At 42.6% G+C, this 27,074-nt stretch overlaps 2 protein-coding genes and 1 long non-coding RNA gene across 5 annotated transcripts in view; 2 read left to right on the plus strand and 1 right to left on the minus strand.

Annotated features, from left to right (window-relative positions):
• The window catches only part of LOC146832891 (uncharacterized), a 311,812-nt gene that overhangs the window by 173,619 nt on the left and 111,119 nt on the right, over positions 1 to 27,074 (minus strand). The window lies entirely within an intron of this gene.
• Positions 5,688 to 11,717, plus strand: LOC146832892 (uncharacterized). The gene is made up of 2 exons (XM_085600336.1): positions 5,688 to 5,812; positions 5,906 to 11,717. Exon 2 carries the CDS (start codon positions 8,887 to 8,889, stop codon positions 11,092 to 11,094), a length of 2,208 nt encoding a protein of 735 aa, XP_085456462.1. The 5' UTR covers positions 5,688 to 5,812; positions 5,906 to 8,886; the 3' UTR covers positions 11,095 to 11,717.
• On the plus strand, positions 11,724 to 19,774 carry LOC146832893 (uncharacterized). 3 transcript variants are annotated; one of them, XR_014960467.1, is made up of 2 exons: positions 11,724 to 18,711; positions 19,215 to 19,774. XR_014960467.1 is itself a non-coding variant. In XM_085600335.1 (2 exons), the coding sequence occupies exon 2, from the start codon at positions 14,945 to 14,947 to the stop codon at positions 17,150 to 17,152; it is 2,208 nt and encodes a 735-aa protein (XP_085456461.1). In that variant the 5' UTR covers positions 11,746 to 11,870; positions 11,964 to 14,944; the 3' UTR covers positions 17,153 to 19,774. The 3 variants fall into 3 exon arrangements, 1 of the variants encoding a protein (XP_085456461.1); XR_014960468.1 differs by having other exon boundaries at positions 11,724 to 17,945; positions 18,039 to 19,774; XM_085600335.1 differs by having other exon boundaries at positions 11,746 to 11,870; positions 11,964 to 19,774.

The raw sequence follows: 27,074 nt of genomic DNA on the forward strand, positions 1-27,074 counted from the left end.
GCGCTATGATACCCGATACGGGTCAAGTTCGAGCTATATAAAACTCCATAAAATAAATAAAAATTAAAAAAATGAACAGGATCTGCTCGGTCGCATTGGAAGGTAAACAAGCATTTGCAATGCAATTGATCTCGCATTTGTGAGAGTTAGAGCTATTGACATTGTAAAGGACAGTGTATTTTACCTATGTGTTTTCTGCTTGGAGTGGAGTGAATGTGTGTGGTGTCAAGTGGACATATGTGGTTTGGATTGGAATTGTTAGCTGTGGAATTGTGTTGTGTGGATTGGATCTGTGTAGCGAAATAATGTAATTATGTGGATAGTAATTGTGTGGTATTGAGTGTACTGGAATTATGAGGAGTGGGATTGTGTGTCATGGAGTGGGATTGTGTGTCTTGGAGTGAGATTATCTGGAATGGTATTTTGCGTTGTGGAGTGCTATGTAGTGGAGTTTACTTATGTGGTGTGCTGTTAAATATTATAGCATGATGTGGAATTTTGTGGTGTAGATTGGATGTATGTGGTGTGTTATGTAATTCTGTTGTTGGTTTGAATTATGTAGTTTGTTGTTGAATTATGTGGTGTGGAATGGAAATGTGTAGAGTTGAAATGTGTGACGTGGAAGTGTTCGCTGCTGGGTGAAAATTATGTTGAGTGGTATTATGAGGCATGGTGTGAAGTGTAGTTATGTGGAATGTTGCTACGTGACAGACTGGATTTATGTGGAGTGTATTTATGCAATATGGATGAGAGCATAATTATGTGGAGGTTAATTATGTGGTGCTGAGTGGTATTATGTGGAGTAATTATGTGTGATGAATTGTGTGGGGATGAATTGTGGAATTGTGACGTGTGGAATTATGTGGCATGGTGTGGTGTATAATTGTGCGGAGTGGAATTATGTAGCATTTTGCAGAGTTGTATTTTGTGGAGGGTAATTCTGTGTTTTGGAGTTGCGTGTAAATATGTTGTGTGACGTATAATTATATAGGTTGAAGTGGAATTATGTGTACTTAAATTGTGTAGTGTGGAGTGTAATTATGTGGTTTGGAGTGCTATTAAGTTGTGTGGAATGTTATTATGTGATGTGGAATTATGAGGTATGGAGTGAAGTAGAAATATATGTTTTTTCATATTTAGGATTGTAATTATGTGGTATGGAATGTAGGGTTAAATTATTTATAGTTGAATAGTGTGGCATGGAATTATGAGAGGTTCAAATGTGCTGAGTTTGGTAGAATTAGGTAGCGTGGATTTGAGCAAGCTGTGCACGCTAAGGCTTTTATGTCATGGGGTATAAAGTTGACGATTGTCTATTTTTCTTTGTAAAAATAATTTGGGCTGTTTCTTTACCTTCCGGTACATTTCTGAACAATTTGTTAAGCTAAATTGTAATGTTTCTTTTTGTGCGTATGCAGGAAAGAACGAGTGTATGTGGAATGTTGCTACGTGGCATAGACTAGATTTATGTGGAGTGTATTTATGCAATATGGATGAGAGCAGAATTATGTGGAGGTTAATTATGTGGTGCTGATTGGTATTATGTGGAGTAATTATGTGTGATGAATTGTGGAATTGTGAGACGTGTGGAATTATGTGGCATGGTGTGGTATATAATTGTGCGGAGTGGAATTATGTAGCATGTTGCAGAGTTGTATTTTGTGGAGGGTAATTCTGTGTTTTAAAGTTGAGTGTAAATATGTTGTGTGACGTATAATTATATAGGTTGAAGTGGAATTATGTATACTTAAATTGTGTTGTGTGGAGTGTAATTATGTGGTTTGGAGTGCTATTAAGTTGTGTGGAATGTTATTATGTGATGTAGACTTATGTGGTATGGAGTGAAGTAGAAATATATGTTTTTTCATTTTTAGGATTGTAATTATGTGGTATGGAATGTAGGGTTAAATTATTTATAGTTGAATTGTGTGGCATGGAATTATGAGATGTTCAAATGTGCTGAGTTTGGTAGAATTTGGTAGCGTGGATTTGAGCAAGCTGTGCACGCTAAGGCTTTTATGTCATGGGGTATAAAGTTGACGATTGTTTATTTTTCTTTGTAAAAATAATTTGTGCTGTTTCTTTACCTTCCGGTACATTTCTGAACAATTTGTTTAGCTAAATTGTAATGTTGCTTTGTGTGCGCATGCAGGGAAGAACGAGTGTATGCAAAAAATCATCCTATGTCTCAGTATTAACTTCCACACCCCTAAACAATAATCCCAATCCTAGAATGAGTTATCCGTTTGCTTTACAACAGTTAGTAAAACAAGGAAGTGCTTTGCGAGTCTGTAAGTAGCAAAGGTTTTAAAGGGACTTGTTTTTGTGCAAAGTATTGCTTTTCCCAGTTCAAGGAAGGGATAAAAAAATATCTTCAGATAATAATAGGGGTGACAGGATGGTGCGATAGCAGAATATTGATTTGTGTGGATCTGGCGAGGACTGCGGGCAGCAAGTGCTTGATACGCTATTTGCATAAGAAAATACTATATATTTTTTTCGTTATCCTCCATTAGTTATTAGTAAGGAAGGGGGAAGAGAAGCGTTCACCGACAGCATTCGGTTAGTCTTAGGGAGACAAAGAATGCTGTGGTCTGTGGTAGATGGCGCCCAGAAGGCATACGTATATGTATCAGGAGCTGCCAAAGAAAGGAAGTGGAAATGCGCTTTAGACGTTGCTGGTATTGATGGCTACTGTGCGGTTGCAGACTTCGCTGGGCTGACAGTTGGTGGGGAAATGCTACGTTGTCATTGTAGGTTTAATTCATGAATCGCTCATTCTCTCTGGTGTTTGTCCTTGGGGTACTTGTTGACTGGTGCTACATATGGGATCTGGTTTGCCTTTGACAGCAGGTATGGTTTAGTGGGGTACATAGTGTAAATTAATGTTGGCGTGAGTAAACAAAAATCGGACCCTTTGTACATTTGATATTATTGTGTGCATCATGCAGAGGATGAAAAGTAGCAGGAACGGCTTTGATGCCGTATAGGCTAGCAGGAAGAAATGTTTTGAGGTGGTCAGTTGCAGAGATTGTTCAACATTTTTAAAACTTCCATAGTGGCATTGGGGAGGCCAGCAGCTGAAAGGCTCTGTCTTTACTGGTAGGCAGTGGTTAGATGGTGACCGGTCATCAGTCTTTCTGTGGGTGATGGACAGGGGAGCAGTAGGCGGCGGTCACAGGTTTGCAGTGACATCCGAGGGGTGGTTTTAAAGGCGGGCAGAAAAGCATAATTGCGGGTTTCATAGGGGTGAGGGTAGAGTGTAATGGATGAGTTAGTAGCAGGCACGACGGAAGTGATCTGAGTTTGGAGGTGGTTAACTGAGAGGGCTTCGCTTGAAGGTGGCTCATCAAGTAGGAGGATGTGTTTGGTGGGCCGGCTGGAGGCAGTGTTATGTAACTTTGCTGGAGGGCGCAGCAGCATTTACTGATGTATGTAAATCGCTCAATGAGAGGGCGGATGTGACCAATAGAGGAACCAGAATCCTTTTTTTATGGCTGGGATGAGCCCCTGCAGTATGGCGGGTCGCTGGCCTGAGGGCTCTTGACTGGCGAGGAGAATGGGGGGCCCCCTCCATGTACTTTGCAGGGGGGCCCCCTCAAGTTTCGTTACGCCACTGCAGGGCGGCATGCTCTGTCATTCTGCCCCCGCTAATTGGATTCCTGATCTTAGAGGCCGAAGCGGTTGGGGACTCGAGGAGGCGCTTTTCTTAACATCATTACAAGCAGGAAAATGGTCTTGAACATCGCCCAGTACCCTGTATCCTGTGCATCCACTTGGCAGAATCTCCCCCACGCATCACTTACCTGGAAGAATAGTGCATTCTGGGTTTTGCAGTCCGTTGGGGATCTGAGGACTGGCAACAGGTGAGCGAATACCTTTGGGGGCGGAGCACGCTTGAACATACAAAAGGGCGGCAGGACTTTAAAGCGATGGTAAGCCTCCTGAACTCTTGGGCGCTGAAGAAGGCAAATTGCTGCCGAAATGCATTCGCCACTCCAACCAAATAAAGGGCTTCCTTGAATTTCCCCTCTGTGGCCTCTGCTCTTTTCTTGCGAGGGAGTTTGTTGGACATTGTTTTCACGTCGGCCAGAGACGTGATACAGAGGCCCCCGCTCCACCAGTTGGCCCGGACCTCACTGGCTCTGTTTCTGCAGTTTTGGGTTTCCGAAGAATCGGATGGTCTGGGCCCGCCTCAACGTTTGGGAAAAGAAAAGGGCGGCCGTGAGGTATTCCACCTCATGCAGGGCGGCATGCTCTGTCATTCTGCCCCCGCTAATTGGATTCCTGATCTTAGAGGCCGAAGCGGTTGGGGACTCGAGGAGGCGCTTTTCTTAACATCATTACAAGCAGGAAAATGGTCTTGAACATCGCCCAGTACCCTGTATCCTGTGCATCCACTTGGCAGAATCTCCCCCACGCATCACTTACCTGGAAGAATAGTGCATTCTGGGTTTTGCAGTCCGTTGGGGATCTGAGGACTGGCAACAGGTGAGCGAATACCTTTGGGGGCGGAGCACGCTTGAACATACAAAAGGGCGGCAGGACTTTAAAGCGATGGTAAGCCTCCTGAACTCTTGGGCGCTGAAGAAGGCAAATTGCTGCCGAAATGCATTTGCCACTCCAACCAAATAAAGGGCTTCCTTGAATTTCCCCTCTGTGGCCTCTGCTCTTTTCTTGCGAGGGAGTGAAATGAAATGACCAACTGTAAAACTACTAACTGTATCTATGTTATTTTATGCCCATGCAAAATCCCCTATGTAGGAGAAACTGGCAGAGAATGCAAAATACGCATAGGGGAACACAAATCTAACATCAGGCGAAATAACCTTTCAGCACCATTGGTCAAACATTGGATGGAGTCCAACCACACTGAGAAGGACTTACGTTGGACAATCTTAGAAAGGGTCCGCATGCAAAAAGGCACTGACAGCACCCGGATACGCAAAAAGCGAGAAGTCTTTTGGATCTACTTCCTGGATTCCAAGACTAGGGGGTTTAATGAGGAATTGCCCTGGGAGAATGCTATTATTTAAGCATTATATTAGAGCTATGTGTCCCTTTGAAAGAGACCAAAAAACGATTTGGATCCCTATTAATCTCTGTCATGAACTAACACAATAGATCCTCCATTGGTTCCCTTCGCTAAATCCTTTGGACACATACACAATATTATTAAGGCGCTCTTTAACTTATCTACCTGAGCCCTTATCACGAATTCCCTGTTATCGACTGCACTGCAGAATGTCAGGGATTACTGTATCTGGGAAGGTGCCGCATCACAAACAGCGATCATACTGGTGACCATAAAACACCCCGATCCGAATCCTCCTCAGAATCCACAGCCTCCTCTTTGATATTACCCTAGGACGTGATGTCAGCCCCTGTTAGTATATAAGCAGCTGCTCCTAATCACACTGGTCGTTGCTCGCTTCGCAGTAAGCAGAGGACCAGCAGCGCAGCAGCATCTACTTTGATCTACGTGCCTGGAACAAAACGAAGAACTGAAAGCATCAGAAAGCTTCCTCTCGGTAAGCGCGTATAAAATAGGCATTTAGGCTAAGACATCAGCTCCCTCACTCGCTCTATCTGCACAGTTGCGTTAACTTTTTATTATCTTGTTATTTCGCCCACTAGATACGGCGGAGGAATTCTATTCTTTTTTTTTTTTTTTTTTTCCCCCCGGTCACACTCCTTGAACTGAAATGGCGATTAATTAACGTGTGGAGTTACTCGCGTAATATGCGGAGCAGCGCCCACATTGATCTGCACACCTGGACGTAGGCGAAGGCCTGAACGCTTTAAAAAACCGGTAAGCGCTCAGATAATAGACTGAATGACTACGACTTCAGTTTCTCCGCTCTGTTAAGTGACGCTGGAGTGCTAACTCTATTTATTTTGTTAGTTGACCCTCCAGATACTGCGGAGGAATCCTATTCTTCTTTTTTCATCCAGCCACACGATAAACAGGAACAACGATACGCCCTAAAAGGTGATTAATCACATCTTTGAGGTTTTCACGTTTCATACGGGGCAATGATTAGTAATTAGCTTAACCCCATAATTAGCCTATTGCTAACTCTAATCACTTTGTCTGACTCACCATAGGCTGTGGCAGAATACATTTTCCTTTTTCTCACCAACCGTGGAAGCGTGAGGATAGGTGCACATCTAGCTGGAATTACGGGGTGGTCTCCCTAAAACTTAACAGGTGATGATTTACATCTTCAAGGTTCTCACTTATGACTTAGCTCTAGGATTCATATATATAAAGAATCACTAGCCCAGTTTGTTTTAACTGGTGTTCCTGACCCATTGACTCTTATTCGTTGCCTAAATAGTGAGAACAGAGAACACCTATAAATTGTTGATTTCATAAACATCACAAATCTAACAAACTATGCTTTATGTTAGAAATGTTAATCTTTCCTGATCTACTTTCTTCCTTAGATCTCGCATGCCTATAAGTTGAAAAGTTCCTCTACATTGCTATATATGTGTACCACTAGAAGTACTGAGGTTGCATCACTTAAGGAGAAAGAGAGATAATTATTCTCATCTTCCCATCTGATCCCTTGGTGAGCATGTCTCTTATCTTCCTTTTCCTAACCATCAGCTTCATGCAGATATAGCACCCCTACTTTTTATTACTGTCCTCGAAACTCACCCATCCCTCAGTTGATATCATTCTCTTGATGATATATGAATCCCCAAATGACATCTTTTATTTACTGAGTTTATCTAAATGCTGTTTACCAGATTTTATGCAACGGTATCCAGTCCTAGCTATATATTCAGGATTCCTTTTGATCAATTGCCAATATGACCTAACCAATTGTTGCATGTGTATTGTTTCATAAACTTCTCTCAAATTTGATTTTCTGTTCGTTATTTTCCATTATGTGTGCAACGTTCATAATATAATTAATAAGTTTAATGCTCAACCACTCATTTATCTGGACCAGTGTCTATCTTAGATGTATTTTGTATGTTGTAACTTTATAAATAATCAGTGTCATCTAATAGATATGTTTAGAATTAACAGTTTTGTGTTCACTAATTGTTATTTATCACTTGATAGGTCCCATGGAACTTATGTCTGAATAATTTCTTGCCCTGAAGAAGGTGTTGCCCCGGTTATAAGGGGGCGTCACACCGAAACGCGCGTCGGCATATTGAACTGGATTGTTCACTACACAGATTTATTAAGATACTACAAGAACATTTTTCTTGTTACCCCATTCTGTTTACCATATGCCATTCTTCTTTTGCACCCCTTGGTTTATGTTTAACACTTAAGAAGACTCGCTTACCATTATCTTGGGCCTGCATTTTGTTCTAATTTTAGTAGTTAGGGTCATGTGTCTTTTGTTATAATGTATGAATGCGTCTGAGTATGAATGAGTATGTGTGAATAATTTTATTCCACAGATTGTCCATGGGCACCAATGTATTGTAGGACAAATAGGTCCTGGGTTTTGTTTGTATGAAAATGGTGGTATAATGTTTAAATCTCACGTATTCATTGAATAAGTATTTTTCTAACAAGGTCAAAAATTAAAATATGGATTAATACCTCATTTTTATGTGTTTTGTAATCCTTACACAGTCCAGTAAGAGTGGTTCTTCTCTGTCTTAAGAAACGACTTAGATGCGTTTATAAAATAACTATAGGTACAGCAGATATTTTTTGTATTTACTTGTGAATTTTCCCCTGCTGCTCTACCTTCATTCATTCAGGGGTTCCCCTTTTCTAGTGGTTTTTCCTTCCCAGCCTTGTTTGCTGTGGGGTTGTTTATGTTCATTCGTCTTAAACAGTTGCACACATCTTTTCATTCCCAGAATCCCTCTCTCTATATCAGCCTCTGACATCTGTGCTACCCCTCCTTTTTTTTCCTTATTCTATTCTCATTTCTCCTATATTTGCCTTTTTCTCGAGTATATTATTAACCTCTTTTCTTCTATGGACAGTATTAAAACTTTTGGTTTTTCTGATGAGGACTATGCACGCCTCATAGGTCAAACACCTGATCCCAACAGACCCTTCTCACTCTCCAAAGGTCCCAATGAAGATTGGACCAAGTTGTTCAACCTAAAGAAGAAAACCAAACGTACGGAGTCTCATGCCAACTTCATGTTGGAGTATTTAAAGGCAGGAACAATCCCTATTGGCCTCAGAGTAAGAAACATACCAGGTCTTTTTGTTGAGATCAGGCAATTTCTCGAAAAATGGGCCCTGATATCAAACAGATGCTCTAGGGACTGGATGATCCTTATTGTAGAAACAGCCAGAGAGGTAATCCAACTATTAAATAAGGAAATCCAGGACCTAGAGGACAAACTTAAAACATCCAACGCCCTCGAGGAGGGTAAGAAAAAATTAGAAGAGATTACGATAGAGTTAGATTCTTTCAGTGAATATCTGTTCAAAAGGAAGACGGACAAGCTTAGGAAGGACATCAGACTCTTTTCACAGGAAAGGGCCTACCCCTACCTATCTGAAAACTTCTATTCGTCAACTAATGACAGTGTGACTGGCAACTTTGCAGGCCAGTGGAACAACAAACGTATCATAACATTCTCGGACACCACCGATTCTGACAGTGAGGGGCCATCTTACCAAACTCCCCAATATAGATCTGATGCAGAAAGATACCAAAGTGGGAATCCTTTTTTAGGGAACCGGAGGGGCGGATCCCGCCCTCGCTTTCAGCCCCAATACCGAAGTCAATACCAGAACACCTATCAAAGGAACCAACACCAGGAACAAGTACCACAGCCGAGATACCAGGAACAAACCCAACCACAGAGGTACATCAGGACCCGCCAGAACCAATACTGGCGAACATAGCCAAAATTCCAGTCTTTAATCTATCAGGTTATACAATGGATGACCCTACTGAGACACTGCTCACCAAAGGTCTTTCCTTTGTACCTTCTACTACTATGAATAAATTTGAATTCATGACAGACATGCATGCCTTCTTCCGAAAAATCAGACTCAAAAAATTCTTTCAGAATAGAAGTATCTCTGAGGACAATGAAAACCGTTCAGGCCTAAAACCCCCATCCAACTTTACACCTACCATCGATCAAGTTGGCAAAGAAGTCGACATTTTCGAAAAAGCCGTCCTCAACAAGATTGGAAAAATAACGGCCTTTGTACCCTTTCCGATGAACAATATCTCCAGGGAAGAAAAAAACGCATTAAACACCCTTAAGAAAAACAACGATGTCACTCTGAAACCATGTGACAAAGGTGGAGGTATAGTCATTTTTAACACAGATGACTATAAGAACAGGATGAATACACTCTTGGGGTCACCGAGACACTATTTAAAAATTACTGTCAACCCAGAACCAAGACTAAAACGGAGAATTCTCCGAATAGTCATGTCAGCCGTAGAAAGGGGAGAAATTTGTGAAAAGGAAGCAGAGTATCTTACCCCCACCTATACTCGGATTCCCATTATCTACGGAGTACCAAAAACTCACAAAGACCAGAAGGACCCCCCTATGAGACCCATCGTATCTACTATTGGGTCAGCAACAGAACCCCTATCAAAATATATCGATCGTTTCCTCCAACCCCTGGTCACCATGCTTCCATCTTATGTGAAGGATACAGGGCATTTCATTTCCAAAATAGAAGGCCTACAGTACGATCCTGAACGAGAGATATTAGTCACCATGGACATAGAGTCCCTATATTCCAACATACCTCAGGGAGATGCGTTGGAAGTAGTCAAAGACAAAATAGATTCTGTGGCATCATTACAAAATAGCACATTCTTGACCGAATGTTTGGAAGTGGTTCTGGAAGAGAACTTTTTTGAGTTCGATGGTGACTTTTACCATCAAGTCCAGGGAGTAAGCATGGGGGCAGCCTGTGCGCCGAGTGTCGCCTGTCTATATATGGGACACTTCGAAGAGCGTAATATTTATAACGAGGTTGCCCCGTTCTATGAAAATGTTCGCCACTGGTCACGCTTCATAGACGATATTTTCTTCGTCTGGAGCGGTGACCGAGAATCCCTTAATGAATTCATTTCCTGGATCAATTTAGCCGATTCAAATCTTCATTTCACGGCACAAAGTAGCACTGAAAAGCTGGAATTTTTGGATGTCTATGTTAAACATGAGAGCAACCTTCTTCAGGTATCACTCTTTACCAAACCCACCTCCAGGAATACTCTGCTCCACTTTGAAAGCTTCCATCCCAACAGTCAAAAATCAAGCATTCCATTCAGTCAGTTCTTACGATTGCGCAGGAACTGTTCATCAATCAAAGATTATCTATTACACGCAGAGTCAATGAAACAAAAATTCCTCTTACGAGGATACCCTAACAGGCTTGTTAGGGATGCCCTCAAGAGAGCCAGATATTTTAATCGGGATACCTTGTTTACACCCAAGAAGGAAGAAAACAAGATGGAAAAACTGGTTTGTGTCATCAAACACTCTTCCATAAACCATAAAATACGACAAATCATCAATTCGCAGTGGCACCTCCTAAATCTGGACAATGAAGCAGAGAAGATACCCAAGCCTTTATTTGCATTCCGGAGGAACAAAAACCTAAAAAACCTATTGGTCAGAGCCAAACCACAAGAGCGGAATACTTTGACACAGAGATCCCTTTTTGGCAATACCCCGGTTCTTGGACATCACCAATGTGGAGGATGTCAAGCATGCCCCAACGCTATTGTCAACGACACCCTTGTAATCAATAATAAAACCATCAATCTCAATGAAATGACCAACTGTAAAACTACTAACTGTATCTATGTTATTTTATGCCCATGCAAAATCCCCTATGTAGGAGAAACTGGCAGAGAATGCAAAATACGCATAGGGGAACACAAATCTAACATCAGGCGAAATAACCTTTCAGCACCATTGGTCAAACATTGGATGGAGTCCAACCACACTGAGAAGGACTTACGTTGGACAATCTTAGAAAGGGTCCGCATGCAAAAAGGCACTGACAGCACCCGGATACGCAAAAAGCGAGAAGTCTTTTGGATCTACTTCCTGGATTCCAAGACTAGGGGGTTTAATGAGGAATTGCCCTGGGAGAATGCTATTATTTAAGCATTATATTAGAGCTATGTGTCCCTTTGAAAGAGACCAAAAAACGATTTGGATCCCTATTAATCTCTGTCATGAACTAACACAATAGATCCTCCATTGGTTCCCTTCGCTAAATCCTTTGGACACATACACAATATTATTAAGGCGCTCTTTAACTTATCTACCTGAGCCCTTATCACGAATTCCCTGTTATCGACTGCACTGCAGAATGTCAGGGATTACTGTATCTGGGAAGGTGCCGCATCACAAACAGCGATCATACTGGTGACCATAAAACACCCCGATCCGAATCCTCCTCAGAATCCACAGCCTCCTCTTTGATATTACCCTAGGACGTGATGTCAGCCCCTGTTAGTATATAAGCAGCTGCTCCTAATCACACTGGTCGTTGCTCGCTTCGCAGTAAGCAGAGGACCAGCAGCGCAGCAGCATCTACTTTGATCTACGTGCCTGGAACAAAACGAAGAACTGAAAGCATCAGAAAGCTTCCTCTCGGTAAGCGCGTATAAAATAGGCATTTAGGCTAAGACATCAGCTCCCTCACTCGCTCTATCTGCACAGTTGCGTTAACTTTTTATTATCTTGTTATTTCGCCCACTAGATACGGCGGAGGAATTCTATTCTTTTTTTTTTTTTTTTTTTCCCCCCGGTCACACTCCTTGAACTGAAATGGCGATTAATTAACGTGTGGAGTTACTCGCGTAATATGCGGAGCAGCGCCCACATTGATCTGCACACCTGGACGTAGGCGAAGGCCTGAACGCTTTAAAAAACCGGTAAGCGCTCAGATAATAGACTGAATGACTACGACTTCAGTTTCTCCGCTCTGTTAAGTGACGCTGGAGTGCTAACTCTATTTATTTTGTTAGTTGACCCTCCAGATACTGCGGAGGAATCCTATTCTTCTTTTTTCATCCAGCCACACGATAAACAGGAACAACGATACGCCCTAAAAGGTGATTAATCACATCTTTGAGGTTTTCACGTTTCATACGGGGCAATGATTAGTAATTAGCTTAACCCCATAATTAGCCTATTGCTAACTCTAATCACTTTGTCTGACTCACCATAGGCTGTGGCAGAATACATTTTCCTTTTTCTCACCAACCGTGGAAGCGTGAGGATAGGTGCACATCTAGCTGGAATTACGGGGTGGTCTCCCTAAAACTTAACAGGTGATGATTTACATCTTCAAGGTTCTCACTTATGACTTAGCTCTAGGATTCATATATATAAAGAATCACTAGCCCAGTTTGTTTTAACTGGTGTTCCTGACCCATTGACTCTTATTCGTTGCCTAAATAGTGAGAACAGAGAACACCTATAAATTGTTGATTTCATAAACATCACAAATCTAACAAACTATGCTTTATGTTAGAAATGTTAATCTTTCCTGATCTACTTTCTTCCTTAGATCTCGCATGCCTATAAGTTGAAAAGTTCCTCTACATTGCTATATATGTGTACCACTAGAAGTACTGAGGTTGCATCACTTAAGGAGAAAGAGAGATAATTATTCTCATCTTCCCATCTGATCCCTTGGTGAGCATGTCTCTTATCTTCCTTTTCCTAACCATCAGCTTCATGCAGATATAGCACCCCTACTTTTTATTACTGTCCTCGAAACTCACCCATCCCTCAGTTGATATCATTCTCTTGATGATATATGAATCCCCAAATGACATCTTTTATTTACTGAGTTTATCTAAATGCTGTTTACCAGATTTTATGCAACGGTATCCAGTCCTAGCTATATATTCAGGATTCCTTTTGATCAATTGCCAATATGACCTAACCAATTGTTGCATGTGTATTGTTTCATAAACTTCTCTCAAATTTGATTTTCTGTTCGTTATTTTCCATTATGTGTGCAACGTTCATAATATAATTAATAAGTTTAATGCTCAACCACTCATTTATCTGGACCAGTGTCTATCTTAGATGTATTTTGTATGTTGTAACTTTATAAATAATCAGTGTCATCTAATAGATATGTTTAGAATTAACAGTTTTGTGTTCACTAATTGTTATTTATCACTTGATAGGTCCCATGGAACTTATGTCTGAATAATTTCTTGCCCTGAAGAAGGTGTTGCCCCGGTTATAAGGGGGCGTCACACCGAAACGCGCGTCGGCATATTGAACTGGATTGTTCACTACACAGATTTATTAAGATACTACAAGAACATTTTTCTTGTTACCCCATTCTGTTTACCATATGCCATTCTTCTTTTGCACCCCTTGGTTTATGTTTAACACTTAAGAAGACTCGCTTACCATTATCTTGGGCCTGCATTTTGTTCTAATTTTAGTAGTTAGGGTCATGTGTCTTTTGTTATAATGTATGAATGCGTCTGAGTATGAATGAGTATGTGTGAATAATTTTATTCCACAGATTGTCCATGGGCACCAATGTATTGTAGGACAAATAGGTCCTGGGTTTTGTTTGTATGAAAATGGTGGTATAATGTTTAAATCTCACGTATTCATTGAATAAGTATTTTTCTAACAAGGTCAAAAATTAAAATATGGATTAATACCTCATTTTTATGTGTTTTGTAATCCTTACACAGTCCAGTAAGAGTGGTTCTTCTCTGTCTTAAGAAACGACTTAGATGCGTTTATAAAATAACTATAGGTACAGCAGATATTTTTTGTATTTACTTGTGAATTTTCCCCTGCTGCTCTACCTTCATTCATTCAGGGGTTCCCCTTTTCTAGTGGTTTTTCCTTCCCAGCCTTGTTTGCTGTGGGGTTGTTTATGTTCATTCGTCTTAAACAGTTGCACACATCTTTTCATTCCCAGAATCCCTCTCTCTATATCAGCCTCTGACATCTGTGCTACCCCTCCTTTTTTTTCCTTATTCTATTCTCATTTCTCCTATATTTGCCTTTTTCTCGAGTATATTATTAACCTCTTTTCTTCTATGGACAGTATTAAAACTTTTGGTTTTTCTGATGAGGACTATGCACGCCTCATAGGTCAAACACCTGATCCCAACAGACCCTTCTCACTCTCCAAAGGTCCCAATGAAGATTGGACCAAGTTGTTCAACCTAAAGAAGAAAACCAAACGTACGGAGTCTCATGCCAACTTCATGTTGGAGTATTTAAAGGCAGGAACAATCCCTATTGGCCTCAGAGTAAGAAACATACCAGGTCTTTTTGTTGAGATCAGGCAATTTCTCGAAAAATGGGCCCTGATATCAAACAGATGCTCTAGGGACTGGATGATCCTTATTGTAGAAACAGCCAGAGAGGTAATCCAACTATTAAATAAGGAAATCCAGGACCTAGAGGACAAACTTAAAACATCCAACGCCCTCGAGGAGGGTAAGAAAAAATTAGAAGAGATTACGATAGAGTTAGATTCTTTCAGTGAATATCTGTTCAAAAGGAAGACGGACAAGCTTAGGAAGGACATCAGACTCTTTTCACAGGAAAGGGCCTACCCCTACCTATCTGAAAACTTCTATTCGTCAACTAATGACAGTGTGACTGGCAACTTTGCAGGCCAGTGGAACAACAAACGTATCATAACATTCTCGGACACCACCGATTCTGACAGTGAGGGGCCATCTTACCAAACTCCCCAATATAGATCTGATGCAGAAAGATACCAAAGTGGGAATCCTTTTTTAGGGAACCGGAGGGGCGGATCCCGCCCTCGCTTTCAGCCCCAATACCGAAGTCAATACCAGAACACCTATCAAAGGAACCAACACCAGGAACAAGTACCACAGCCGAGATACCAGGAACAAACCCAACCACAGAGGTACATCAGGACCCGCCAGAACCAATACTGGCGAACATAGCCAAAATTCCAGTCTTTAATCTATCAGGTTATACAATGGATGACCCTACTGAGACACTGCTCACCAAAGGTCTTTCCTTTGTACCTTCTACTACTATGAATAAATTTGAATTCATGACAGACATGCATGCCTTCTTCCGAAAAATCAGACTCAAAAAATTCTTTCAGAATAGAAGTATCTCTGAGGACAATGAAAACCGTTCAGGCCTAAAACCCCCATCCAACTTTACACCTACCATCGATCAAGTTGGCAAAGAAGTCGACATTTTCGAAAAAGCCGTCCTCAACAAGATTGGAAAAATAACGGCCTTTGTACCCTTTCCGATGAACAATATCTCCAGGGAAGAAAAAAACGCATTAAACACCCTTAAGAAAAACAACGATGTCACTCTGAAACCATGTGACAAAGGTGGAGGTATAGTCATTTTTAACACAGATGACTATAAGAACAGGATGAATACACTCTTGGGGTCACCGAGACACTATTTAAAAATTACTGTCAACCCAGAACCAAGACTAAAACGGAGAATTCTCCGAATAGTCATGTCAGCCGTAGAAAGGGGAGAAATTTGTGAAAAGGAAGCAGAGTATCTTACCCCCACCTATACTCGGATTCCCATTATCTACGGAGTACCAAAAACTCACAAAGACCAGAAGGACCCCCCTATGAGACCCATCGTATCTACTATTGGGTCAGCAACAGAACCCCTATCAAAATATATCGATCGTTTCCTCCAACCCCTGGTCACCATGCTTCCATCTTATGTGAAGGATACAGGGCATTTCATTTCCAAAATAGAAGGCCTACAGTACGATCCTGAACGAGAGATATTAGTCACCATGGACATAGAGTCCCTATATTCCAACATACCTCAGGGAGATGCGTTGGAAGTAGTCAAAGACAAAATAGATTCTGTGGCATCATTACAAAATAGCACATTCTTGACCGAATGTTTGGAAGTGGTTCTGGAAGAGAACTTTTTTGAGTTCGATGGTGACTTTTACCATCAAGTCCAGGGAGTAAGCATGGGGGCAGCCTGTGCGCCGAGTGTCGCCTGTCTATATATGGGACACTTCGAAGAGCGTAATATTTATAACGAGGTTGCCCCGTTCTATGAAAATGTTCGCCACTGGTCACGCTTCATAGACGATATTTTCTTCGTCTGGAGCGGTGACCGAGAATCCCTTAATGAATTCATTTCCTGGATCAATTTAGCCGATTCAAATCTTCATTTCACGGCACAAAGTAGCACTGAAAAGCTGGAATTTTTGGATGTCTATGTTAAACATGAGAGCAACCTTCTTCAGGTATCACTCTTTACCAAACCCACCTCCAGGAATACTCTGCTCCACTTTGAAAGCTTCCATCCCAACAGTCAAAAATCAAGCATTCCATTCAGTCAGTTCTTACGATTGCGCAGGAACTGTTCATCAATCAAAGATTATCTATTACACGCAGAGTCAATGAAACAAAAATTCCTCTTACGAGGATACCCTAACAGGCTTGTTAGGGATGCCCTCAAGAGAGCCAGATATTTTAATCGGGATACCTTGTTTACACCCAAGAAGGAAGAAAACAAGATGGAAAAACTGGTTTGTGTCATCAAACACTCTTCCATAAACCATAAAATACGACAAATCATCAATTCGCAGTGGCACCTCCTAAATCTGGACAATGAAGCAGAGAAGATACCCAAGCCTTTATTTGCATTCCGGAGGAACAAAAACCTAAAAAACCTATTGGTCAGAGCCAAACCACAAGAGCGGAATACTTTGACACAGAGATCCCTTTTTGGCAATACCCCGGTTCTTGGACATCACCAATGTGGAGGATGTCAAGCATGCCCCAACGCTATTGTCAACGACACCCTTGTAATCAATAATAAAACCATCAATCTCAATGAAATGACCAACTGTAAAACTACTAACTGTATCTATGTTATTTTATGCCCATGCAAAATCCCCTATGTAGGAGAAACTGGCAGAGAATGCAAAATACGCATAGGGGAACACAAATCTAACATCAGGCGAAATAACCTTTCAGCACCATTGGTCAAACATTGGATGGAGTCCAACCACACTGAGAAGGACTTACGTTGGACAATCTTAGAAAGGGTCCGCATGCAAAAAGGCACTGACAGCACCCGGATACGCAAAAAGCGAGAAGTCTTTTGGATCTACTTCCTGGATTCCAAGACTAGGGGGTTTAATGAGGAATTGCCCTGGGAGAATGCTATTATTTAAGCATTATATTAGAGCTATGTGTCCCTTTGAAAGAGACCAAAAAACGATTTGGATCCCTATTAATCTCTGTCATGAACTAACACAATAGATCCTCCATTGGTTCCCTTCGCTAAATCCTTTGGACACATACACAATATTATTAAGGCGCTCTTTAACTTATCTACCTGAGCCCTTATCACGAATTCCCTGTTATCGACTGCACTGCAGAATGTCAGGGATTACTGTATCTGGGAAGGTGCCGCATCACAAACAGCGATCATACTGGTGACCATAAAACACCCCGATCCGAATCCTCCTCAGAATCCACAGCCTCCTCTTTGATATTACCCTAGGACGTGATGTCAGCCCCTGTTAGTATATAAGCAGCTGCTCCTAATCACACTGGTCGTTGCTCGCTTCGCAGTAAGCAGAGGACCAGCAGCGCAGCAGCATCTACTTTGATCTACGTGCCTGGAACAAAACGAAGAACTGAAAGCATCAGAAAGCTTCCTCTCGGTAAGCGCGTATAAAATAGGCATTTAGGCTAAGACATCAGCTCCCTCACTCGCTCTATCTGCACAGTTGCGTTAACTTTTTATTATCTTGTTATTTCGCCCACTAGATACGGCGGAGGAATTCTATTCTTTTTTTTTTTTTTTTTTTTTTTTTTTTTTTTTTTTTCCCCCGGTCACACTCCTTGAACTGAAATGGCGATTAATTAACGTGTGGAGTTACTCGCGTAATATGCGGAGCAGCGCCCACATTGATCTGCACACCTGGACGTAGGCGAAGGCCTGAACGCTTTAAAAAACCGGTAAGCGCTCAGATAATAGACTGAATGACTACGACTTCAGTTTCTCCGCTCTGTTAAGTGACGCTGGAGTGCTAACTCTATTTATTTTGTTAGTTGACCCTCCAGATACTGCGGAGGAATCCTATTCTTCTTTTTTCATCCAGCCACACGATAAACAGGAACAACGATACGCCCTAAAAGGTGATTAATCACATCTTTGAGGTTTTCACGTTTCATACGGGGCAATGATTAGTAATTAGCTTAACCCCATAATTAGCCTATTGCTAACTCTAATCACTTTGTCTGACTCACCATAGGCTGTGGCAGAATACATTTTCCTTTTTCTCACCAACCGTGGAAGCGTGAGGATAGGTGCACATCTAGCTGGAATTACGGGGTGGTCTCCCTAAAACTTAACAGGTGATGATTTACATCTTCAAGGTTCTCACTTATGACTTAGCTCTAGGATTCATATATATATAGAATCACTAGCCCAGTTTGTTTTAACTGGTGTTCCTGACCCATTGACTCTTATTCGTTGCCTAAATAGTGAGAACAGAGAACACCTATAAATTGTTGATTTCATAAACATCACAAATCTAACAAACTATGCTTTATGTTAGAAATGTTAATCTTTCCTGATCTACTTTCTTCCTTAGATCTCGCATGCCTATAAGTTGAAAAGTTCCTCTACATTGCTATATATGTGTACCACTAGAAGTACTGAGGTTGCATCACTTAAGGAGAAAGAGAGATAATTATTCTCATCTTCCCATCTGATCCCTTGGTGAGCATGTCTCTTATCTTCCTTTTCCTAACCATCAGCTTCATGCAGATATAGCACCCCTACTTTTTATTACTGTCCTCGAAACTCACCCATCCCTCAGTTGATATCATTCTCTTGATGATATATGAATCCCCAAATGACATCTTTTATTTACTGAGTTTATCTAAATGCTGTTTACCAGATTTTATGCAACGGTATCCAGTCCTAGCTATATATTCAGGATTCCTTTTGATCAATTGCCAATATGACCTAACCAATTGTTGCATGTGTATTGTTTCATAAACTTCTCTCAAATTTGATTTTCTGTTCGTTATTTTCCATTATGTGTGCAACGTTCATAATATAATTAATAAGTTTAATGCTCAACCACTCATTTATCTGGACCAGTGTCTATCTTAGATGTATTTTGTATGTTGTAACTTTATAAATAATCAGTGTCATCTAATAGATATGTTTAGAATTAACAGTTTTGTGTTCACTAATTGTTATTTATCACTTGATAGGTCCCATGGAACTTATGTCTGAATAATTTCTTGCCCTGAAGAAGGTGTTGCCCCGGTTATAAGGGGGCGTCACACCGAAACGCGCGTCGGCATATTGAACTGGATTGTTCACTACACAGATTTATTAAGATACTACAAGAACATTTTTCTTGTTACCCCATTCTGTTTACCATATGCCATTCTTCTTTTGCACCCCTTGGTTTATGTTTAACACTTAAGAAGACTCGCTTACCATTATCTTGGGCCTGCATTTTGTTCTAATTTTAGTAGTTAGGGTCATGTGTCTTTTGTTATAATGTATGAATGCGTCTGAGTATGAATGAGTATGTGTGAATAATTTTATTCCACAGATTGTCCATGGGCACCAATGTATTGTAGGACAAATAGGTCCTGGGTTTTGTTTGTATGAAAATGGTGGTATAATGTTTAAATCTCACGTATTCATTGAATAAGTATTTTTCTAACAAGGTCAAAAATTAAAATATGGATTAATACCTCATTTTTATGTGTTTTGTAATCCTTACACAGTCCAGTAAGAGTGGTTCTTCTCTGTCTTAAGAAACGACTTAGATGCGTTTATAAAATAACTATAGGTACAGCAGATATTTTTTGTATTTACTCTGCTCTTTTCTTGCAAGGGAGTTTGTTGGATATATGTGTATGTGTGTACATTACACACATAAGTTCAAAGTCAGATTTAAACATTTTAAGCAAAACAACGCTCCTTTGAGATTAAAGGTAGCAGAACACATTCATGTGGCAATGAGAGGTGTCAGTTTTATTTTCTGTGTCGCCTCCAGACACGTTCAACTGCTGTGGTGGTGGGTCCAAGGAGTGGCAGAACAAACAGATCTGGGCACGTCCCAGATGGCCCCTCTTCAAAAAGTGTCAGTATAACTGACACAGATCAAGCAGAGGGCCTCAAGACTAGGACCGCCACTAAAAAAACGCCACACAGAGGCATCCCTCTAGGGTCGACGTTCACAGTAAGGCTGGATGGAAGGTTGCAGACCCCTCCAATGCTTGATATGAGCTGGTGGTTTCCGGTGCTCTGCACCTGCACTTAATTGTCAACACCGGCACTTGTGACAGTCTGCCACATGGTGGTGATGTTTGTCTAACTTAGAGACGAGCACAACGACAGTTGTTAATGCCTCAAAAATGGCTAATACCTGCCTTCCAAGACATTCGTATAGCTTTGGACGGGATCATCTGAATTGTAACACTTGTAGGAGTAGTTGTGTTGTTGCTATCATTGGCAGCACTGGCAGGGGCAATGGGTGGTGCAAGCTGCAGTGGCCTCCTGACAAGGGCCCTGGCACTTCTTTTTTCACAAATTAAGCACTGGGCCCCTCTACTACAGAACATGTTTGTGATGATAACCCACACCCTGCAAGACACCCCCCATCCTAGTGTTGTTCTGGAACAGACCAGTAAACTACACAAAGCGTCAAGAGTAATTGCCAAAAGCGACACTATGCACACAGGAGCACACCATAAGCTTATGACAAAATAGCCAATAATGATGACATTCCTAAACCTTTGTTCTAACGTTATCAAAATACTGTGAGGTGTTATGACGCTCTCAGGGGCCTGGTCTGCGCCAACATAAGCACACACAAATAAAATAAATAGATAGTAAGCAAACACACTAACAAAGCGCACGGTATAGGGCAGTGGTTTTCAACCTGAAGTCTGTGACTCTTACGCAGGGGTCTGCGGCTGTTTTACAGAATGCAATAATATTAAAATGCATAAATTAAAATTAAAATATAAAGTATGTACAATCAAAGAAGCAAAATTGAACAGTTTAAATACTTTTTATACTTAATTTCGCATTAATGCAAATATTTCAATATGTGAGCATTTGTTTGGTGTATACTTATTTTTGTGTATTGTTTAGAGGCTCAACGCATAGAATTGTTTAGTCTGCCCCCCCCCCCCCCCCGCTTCCTTTTACCGACTCAGTGGGGGTGCCCAGATTCCAGTAATGATTCTAAGGGGGGTCCACAGAAATCAAAAGGTTCAGAACAGCTGGTAGAGGGGACCCGCACCCTGTGCCTCTCAGAGGTGCCACAGGAGAGCCCCCCCTCCCTCCCCCCCACACCCCGGGTGCAGCGCGGCCTGCTCTCCGAATCGGTTCCCTTCTGCTTGGTTTCCAGTAAACACGGCCACTGTTGCTGCAGGGACAGTTTCCAGCCTGTCCTTTGTTGTTGGCAACTGTAAACCAAATGCCGGAAAAAAAGGAAATAACTTCGAAATTTCTCATTCAATGGCAGGCTCCCAAACCTGGGACTGACTCCAAGCCGGAGGCTGAGCCTGAGAAGCGCCGGATCTGCCCCGCAGCTGACACTGCGAGGGAGGGGGAGACGGGGGGATAGAGGGGGAGTTAGAACTCAACAAGAATATTTATTTCTGTGACCTCAGTGCGTAGAACTGGTACCAGAGGAAGTTGCCGGATGTAGAAAACGGCAGTAGTGCCAGGCCAGCAGGCACTCTCCAGCAGCTCTTCCCATTCCCCCCGGTACATATCCAGTGGCGGCTACAAATATAACAAGCATTGGCATAGCCAATAGGTCTCGCCTTTGGGACCTTATACGTTTTTAACCATGCAACAGTTGATGGTATTGCACCAAGGATATTGTGCTGCATAACTAAATACTTATAAGGTCCCAAAAGCGAGACCTATTGGCTATGCCAATGCTTGTTTTTGTCTTACTTGTCGCCCGTGGTTTGTGCATCTGTTTCTATTGCATCTAGCAAAGCCTGCTAAGTGACTATTGAGAGTTGCTACTCTGTTCGTCTGCCCTTCACTGTCCTTCAGTGAAGCCTGTAGATAACTCTTTGACCCATGTAGGTTACAGCTCTTGTGTTGCATGAGTTCATGACGAGTCATATGGTTGCTCTGCACACCCCTCATACTTTAATTGTTTGCGGTTCTTCCTATGTGCTTCTATGGCCTTTAATAGCTTGTGCATCTTACTGTGTGTTTGTGGTTGTCCCTCCATAGATGGTTTTGCCTGTGGTGTGTTGTTGGATGCAGCACTAGCTGTGCATATGTCATTGATTTTAATAGATGTTATTTTATTGTGCATATAACTTAGGTCGTTCAGAAATGGAGCCTTCAGCTATTCCTCTGTCCATTTTCTCTCATAAACTAGGCATTTAGAATGAGCTTAGTGGATTGAAAGCAAAACAATCAAAAGTTTATCTTTCCCTAAACTGTAAGTGATACAGTACAAAAATATATACTGGCTTTTCCACAGCCCTTGGCAAAAAGGAGCCCTGTGTGTGAAACCTGAAGCTCTGTCTGAAAACCCTCCACTCCAGAACAGGCATGGTTAACAGAGAGCCTCCTATTGCTGCAGTTTATTGGAGTTTAAACACTTTAGACCTGCAGATTTTTTAAAATGATACTGCAGAAGGTATTACGTTTGTAAAGGAATTGCCTAATTGCTTTACACATTCTGATGGGAGCCTGAACGACGTGTCCTCCTCATAAGTCCATAATGTATGTTTATTTAATATATTTTTTTTTAAAAAAACTATGGAATTTACTGTAAACAGTTAAAGTCCAGCTGTGATTACAAAACCTAGGAACTATTGACATTCGATAGTTATGGTTTGGTAAGCTAACCATAACGTGTACCCCTATCATGAACCGTTAATGACCTCCCACTTTAAATCACTCGACATGTTAACTGACACGATTAATGACCTTTCAAATGACGACATTGGGTACCGCACGGTTGACATCATCCAGTGGCACCAATACTCTACTCCACGCTCAATCAACCAACTTAAAAACTTTCCTGAAAGCGTTGATAGATGGCAATTTGGATCGGGATTGAATAAAGGGTCGCTGCTGACAGTAGGTGTGGCCTGCAGGTCACAAATTAAAATTCCATCAGAGCCAACTCTGTCTGCAAACTTTTGTCTGAGAAATCTGGTGAGCCTAGTGGAAGGGTAACTTCTAACTCGTGCACATATGTGAGTGACCATGTAATGGTCTTTACGTAAGACTGGAGGGAAACACTCCCAGTGTTGTAAGTTCTTCTACAGGTGAATAAGTGAAATTCCTTCCAGTAACCAATTACATATGAACTTCACAATAGTATTCCAATAATACTCTGTAATGTTATGTTATGTTATGTTAGCCGAATTTGTATAGCGCACAGCTGCCCCAGCAAAGGGGCGTCCCGGTGCTTAGAACAAGAAATCGGCACACAGACAGCCCAGTGGGCAGGCGGAGGCAGAGCCTAAACGTTCAGAGAAAACAGTAAGGTCTTAATGGCCCTCCTGAAGATCAGGAGATCATCAATGGCCCGAATGTGGACAGGAAGGGAGTTCCAGAGCTTGGCAGCAAGCACACTAAAGGAGCCACCACCTGCCCTAGCCTTTTTGAAGCGTGGAACTAAAGCCAGATGGGACCCAGAAGATCTCAAAGTACGCGAAGGTGCATACGGCAGAATAAGATGTTCCAAAATCTGAGGGGAAGAGTGTTTCAGAATTTTGAACGAGAGGCAAAGAGATTTAAACTTGATCCTCTGGGATACAGGAAGCCAGTGGAGTCCATAGATGGTTTTTTTGGCCGATCAAAATCTCGGCAGGCCAACCAGAGCCCTGGCGGCAGCGTTTTGAACTCGCTGAAGTCTACAGAGTTCAGCCTGATTGACTCCAAGTAAGAGAGAGCTCGCATAGTCCAATCGAGACAGTATAGTAGCCTTTACAATAAGCTGTCTGGTTGGGGCATCAAAGAATTTAAAAATAGATCTGAGCCTACGGAGAGTACCGAAGCATGTGGCAGCGATTTTCTTGGTATGGGAAACAAAACTAAGTTTGGAATCTAGCCACATGCCTAAGTTCTTTACCTCAGGAACTGGGAGAGGGGTAGGGCCAAGCTCAGAAGGCCACCAGTGATCACCCCAGAGGTGACTCTGCTTGCCGATAATAAGCACCTCCCTTTTTTTTGCATTCAGTTGTAAACAATTTTCGGTCAACCAGCAAGCCACTGATCTAATTCCCTCACGAAACTTAGCAGCCTCTGTATCAGAAGCCCCACTTATGGCAACCGCCAGCTGAGTGTCGTCAGCATAGGACACCACGGTCAGATTGCATCGCTTTGCGACCTCAGCCAGCGGCTGGACATAGATATTGAAGAGTGTGGGGCTCAGAGCCGATCCTTGCGGAACGCCCTGAGTGATAGAGTGGGTTTTAGACTGATAGGGCGAGGTAGCAACCCTGAAGGTACGACCAGATAGAAACGATCGAAACCATTCAAGTGCCACATGCTCAACACCAACCTCAACCAGACGCTGTAATAGAATTGCGTGGGAAACGGTGTCGAATGCGGCACTGAGATCTAAAAGCACCAGGGCTACCGTTTGGCCTAAGTCCACCAAAGTTCGTATATGCTCGACCATAGAGAGAAGCGCAGTCTCAGTACTATGGCCAGAGCGAAAGCCATTCTGGGTAAGATCTAAGATATTGGCAGAATGGATGTGGTTGCAGAGAGTGGTATTAACATGAGCCTCAGTCAATTTTGCCACCCAAGGAAGGAGAGAGATGGGGCGATAATTCTCAAATTTTTGAGGATCTAATGTAGGTTTTTTTAGTATGGGGATCACCTGCGCTTGTTTCCAACTGTCCGGAACGGAGCCAGATGTCAAGGACAGATTGACCAAATCCCGTAGCGGAGGAAAGCAAAGTGTCGCTGATTCTCTAAACTGGAGAGGGCGTAGAGGATCCATAGGAGAACCTGATTTCACTTTCGTTGCGATTTTAGTAAATTCCTCCATCGAAAGCTCAGGAAAAGAGCATAAAGACAGAGTAGTTTTCCGGCCAGAATCCAATTTCTCCAAAGGCACAGATGGAGCAGGAAACAAGCGGTAGATGGCCTCCACCTTTTCTACAAAGAAGGTTGCCAGGCCCTCACAGTGAGAGGCCGAACAGACATTCGCAACTGGGGATCTAAGCACTCAGGAGGGCTAGCCCTATGGCCACTAATGAAACCAGGAGAAGTAAGCCTAAAGGCACACCCCGGACACTGATAAGGGCCGGAGTGAGATTGTAAGCATACCTGAGTACAGTGCGACGAATCTTGAAACCTGAGTAATTCCTTCCGTGAATACATTCAGAACGGGCACAGGGGCCTGCCTCGACCACTGACTCGGCGCGGACGAGCGCAGACGGGCAGGACTCTGGCGCAACTCCGGCGCAGGGAAGGCGCTCCCGCTGTGCGTCACCGCTGCGCTCTGAAAGAGCTGGCTTAAGTAGAGTGGCAGCGTCGAGTCTGCACCACTAGGACGCTAAGATGGCGCCCAAGGAGCGTCACAACAGCTCCCCAATCCAAAATGGCCGCTGATTCCAATCGACAGACCCCAGGGACGGGACCCGCTCTAGCAGCGGTGACACAACCGATTATGGTGCGGGTAAGAGGACGACCCCCTAGTAGTAAAAGCAAGGAAAACTAAATAAGCAGATAACTAAATACAAAACGCAGGTAGTTTTAAAAATATAAAATATGCGAAGCGCGCTTACGGCAAAGCGGAGCGCGCGAGTGCACTGCTACACCGTTACACTGCTGCACTGGTAACCAGATTAACTTGACAGGCTGATCTGATAATTGCTAAACACTTTGGGGTTTGGGTCCCTTTTACTTTACAAAGTTACCTTGAAATCTTAGCAGATGTTAGTTGCTGGCAAGATGGCTTTACACTCCCCGCTGACATCTTCAGTGAGAGTAAAGGCTAGGAAAATCTCAGCAAGGCTAACTCGAACCTTCATCCTTCCAGTAGTCGCTAATGGATGCAACTAGCATCTGTAATTAGCATGCCTAAAAATGGCAGACGTGTGGTATGAAACACTGCATAATGACAGTTATTAGTTCTGCAAGATCATCGTGCAGCCAGGAACAGTGAAGGCGTGGCCGCCTTCCCACTGACCCCTGCCAATCATGCGAGCAGACAGCGGAAGTGATGCTGCAGGCCAGTGCAGGAAATTGAAGCATGAAAGTACAGGCACTCGCCATCTCAGAGTGGCTGTTTACTGCCGTGAAGTGCCTGTTTTCTTGCACTCAAGTTAAAGAACGCAGGTACTCAGGACTCGAGAATCTCGCCTTTTAAGCACTGCATAGCTATGCCAGGATCTGTGCCTCGAGGTCCGAGGCTCACTGAATTTTGAGGATTATTCAAGCCCTAGTAAATAAGGATTTGGACGAACTGGTTATCGTCGTCATCTCCACGCCAATCTGCAAACAAGCATTGGCCGCGAAATTAATGAGGAAGAGAGTTGTGTGTGTGTGTGTGTGTGTGCGTGTGTGCGGGCGCGCGCTAAACTGAAGTAAATGCAAGCATTGTCACTAGTCTGTCGTTTATGTCGTTCGTTTTCCGAGTGTAACTGAAACAATCCCTCATCGCATTCACTGTAAAAGCAAAAGTGATCTCGATGACGCACGCTAGGGATGCGCGCGCAGCTGCGGGGGGAGGGGTATGGTGCTGAAGGCTGGCGCAGGAAAGGCAGATGGCTGGGCGAGAAGGGAGGGGGGAATGCGGGGAGCAGCTGTGCACTGTAGCTTGTCGTCAGCACAAAAATGAGGGTAGCACTTTCTAAACCCACCTATTAAATGTCTCGCCAGACCAGCGCATGCGCTGGGTCAGGCGAGACCTAAAAATATGGTGCTCACCAAACTTACCATATACTGCTTCCCGGAGTGCGCACCTCTCTCTTCGATCAGTGTCCACAAGCAGGAAAGGGAAGGACTTACTCCCTGCTCAGTGGACACCAATACAACCAATCCTGGAGCTGCTCTCATGCTGAGAGCAGCTCCAGGATTGGTGGGAGCAGGCTAATCCAGCACTC

The sequence above is a fragment of the Triturus cristatus genome, chromosome 4_2 (assembly GCF_964204655.1).
Source record: "Triturus cristatus chromosome 4_2, aTriCri1.1, whole genome shotgun sequence".
NCBI classification, from domain to species: Eukaryota; Metazoa; Chordata; class Amphibia; order Caudata; family Salamandridae; genus Triturus; species Triturus cristatus.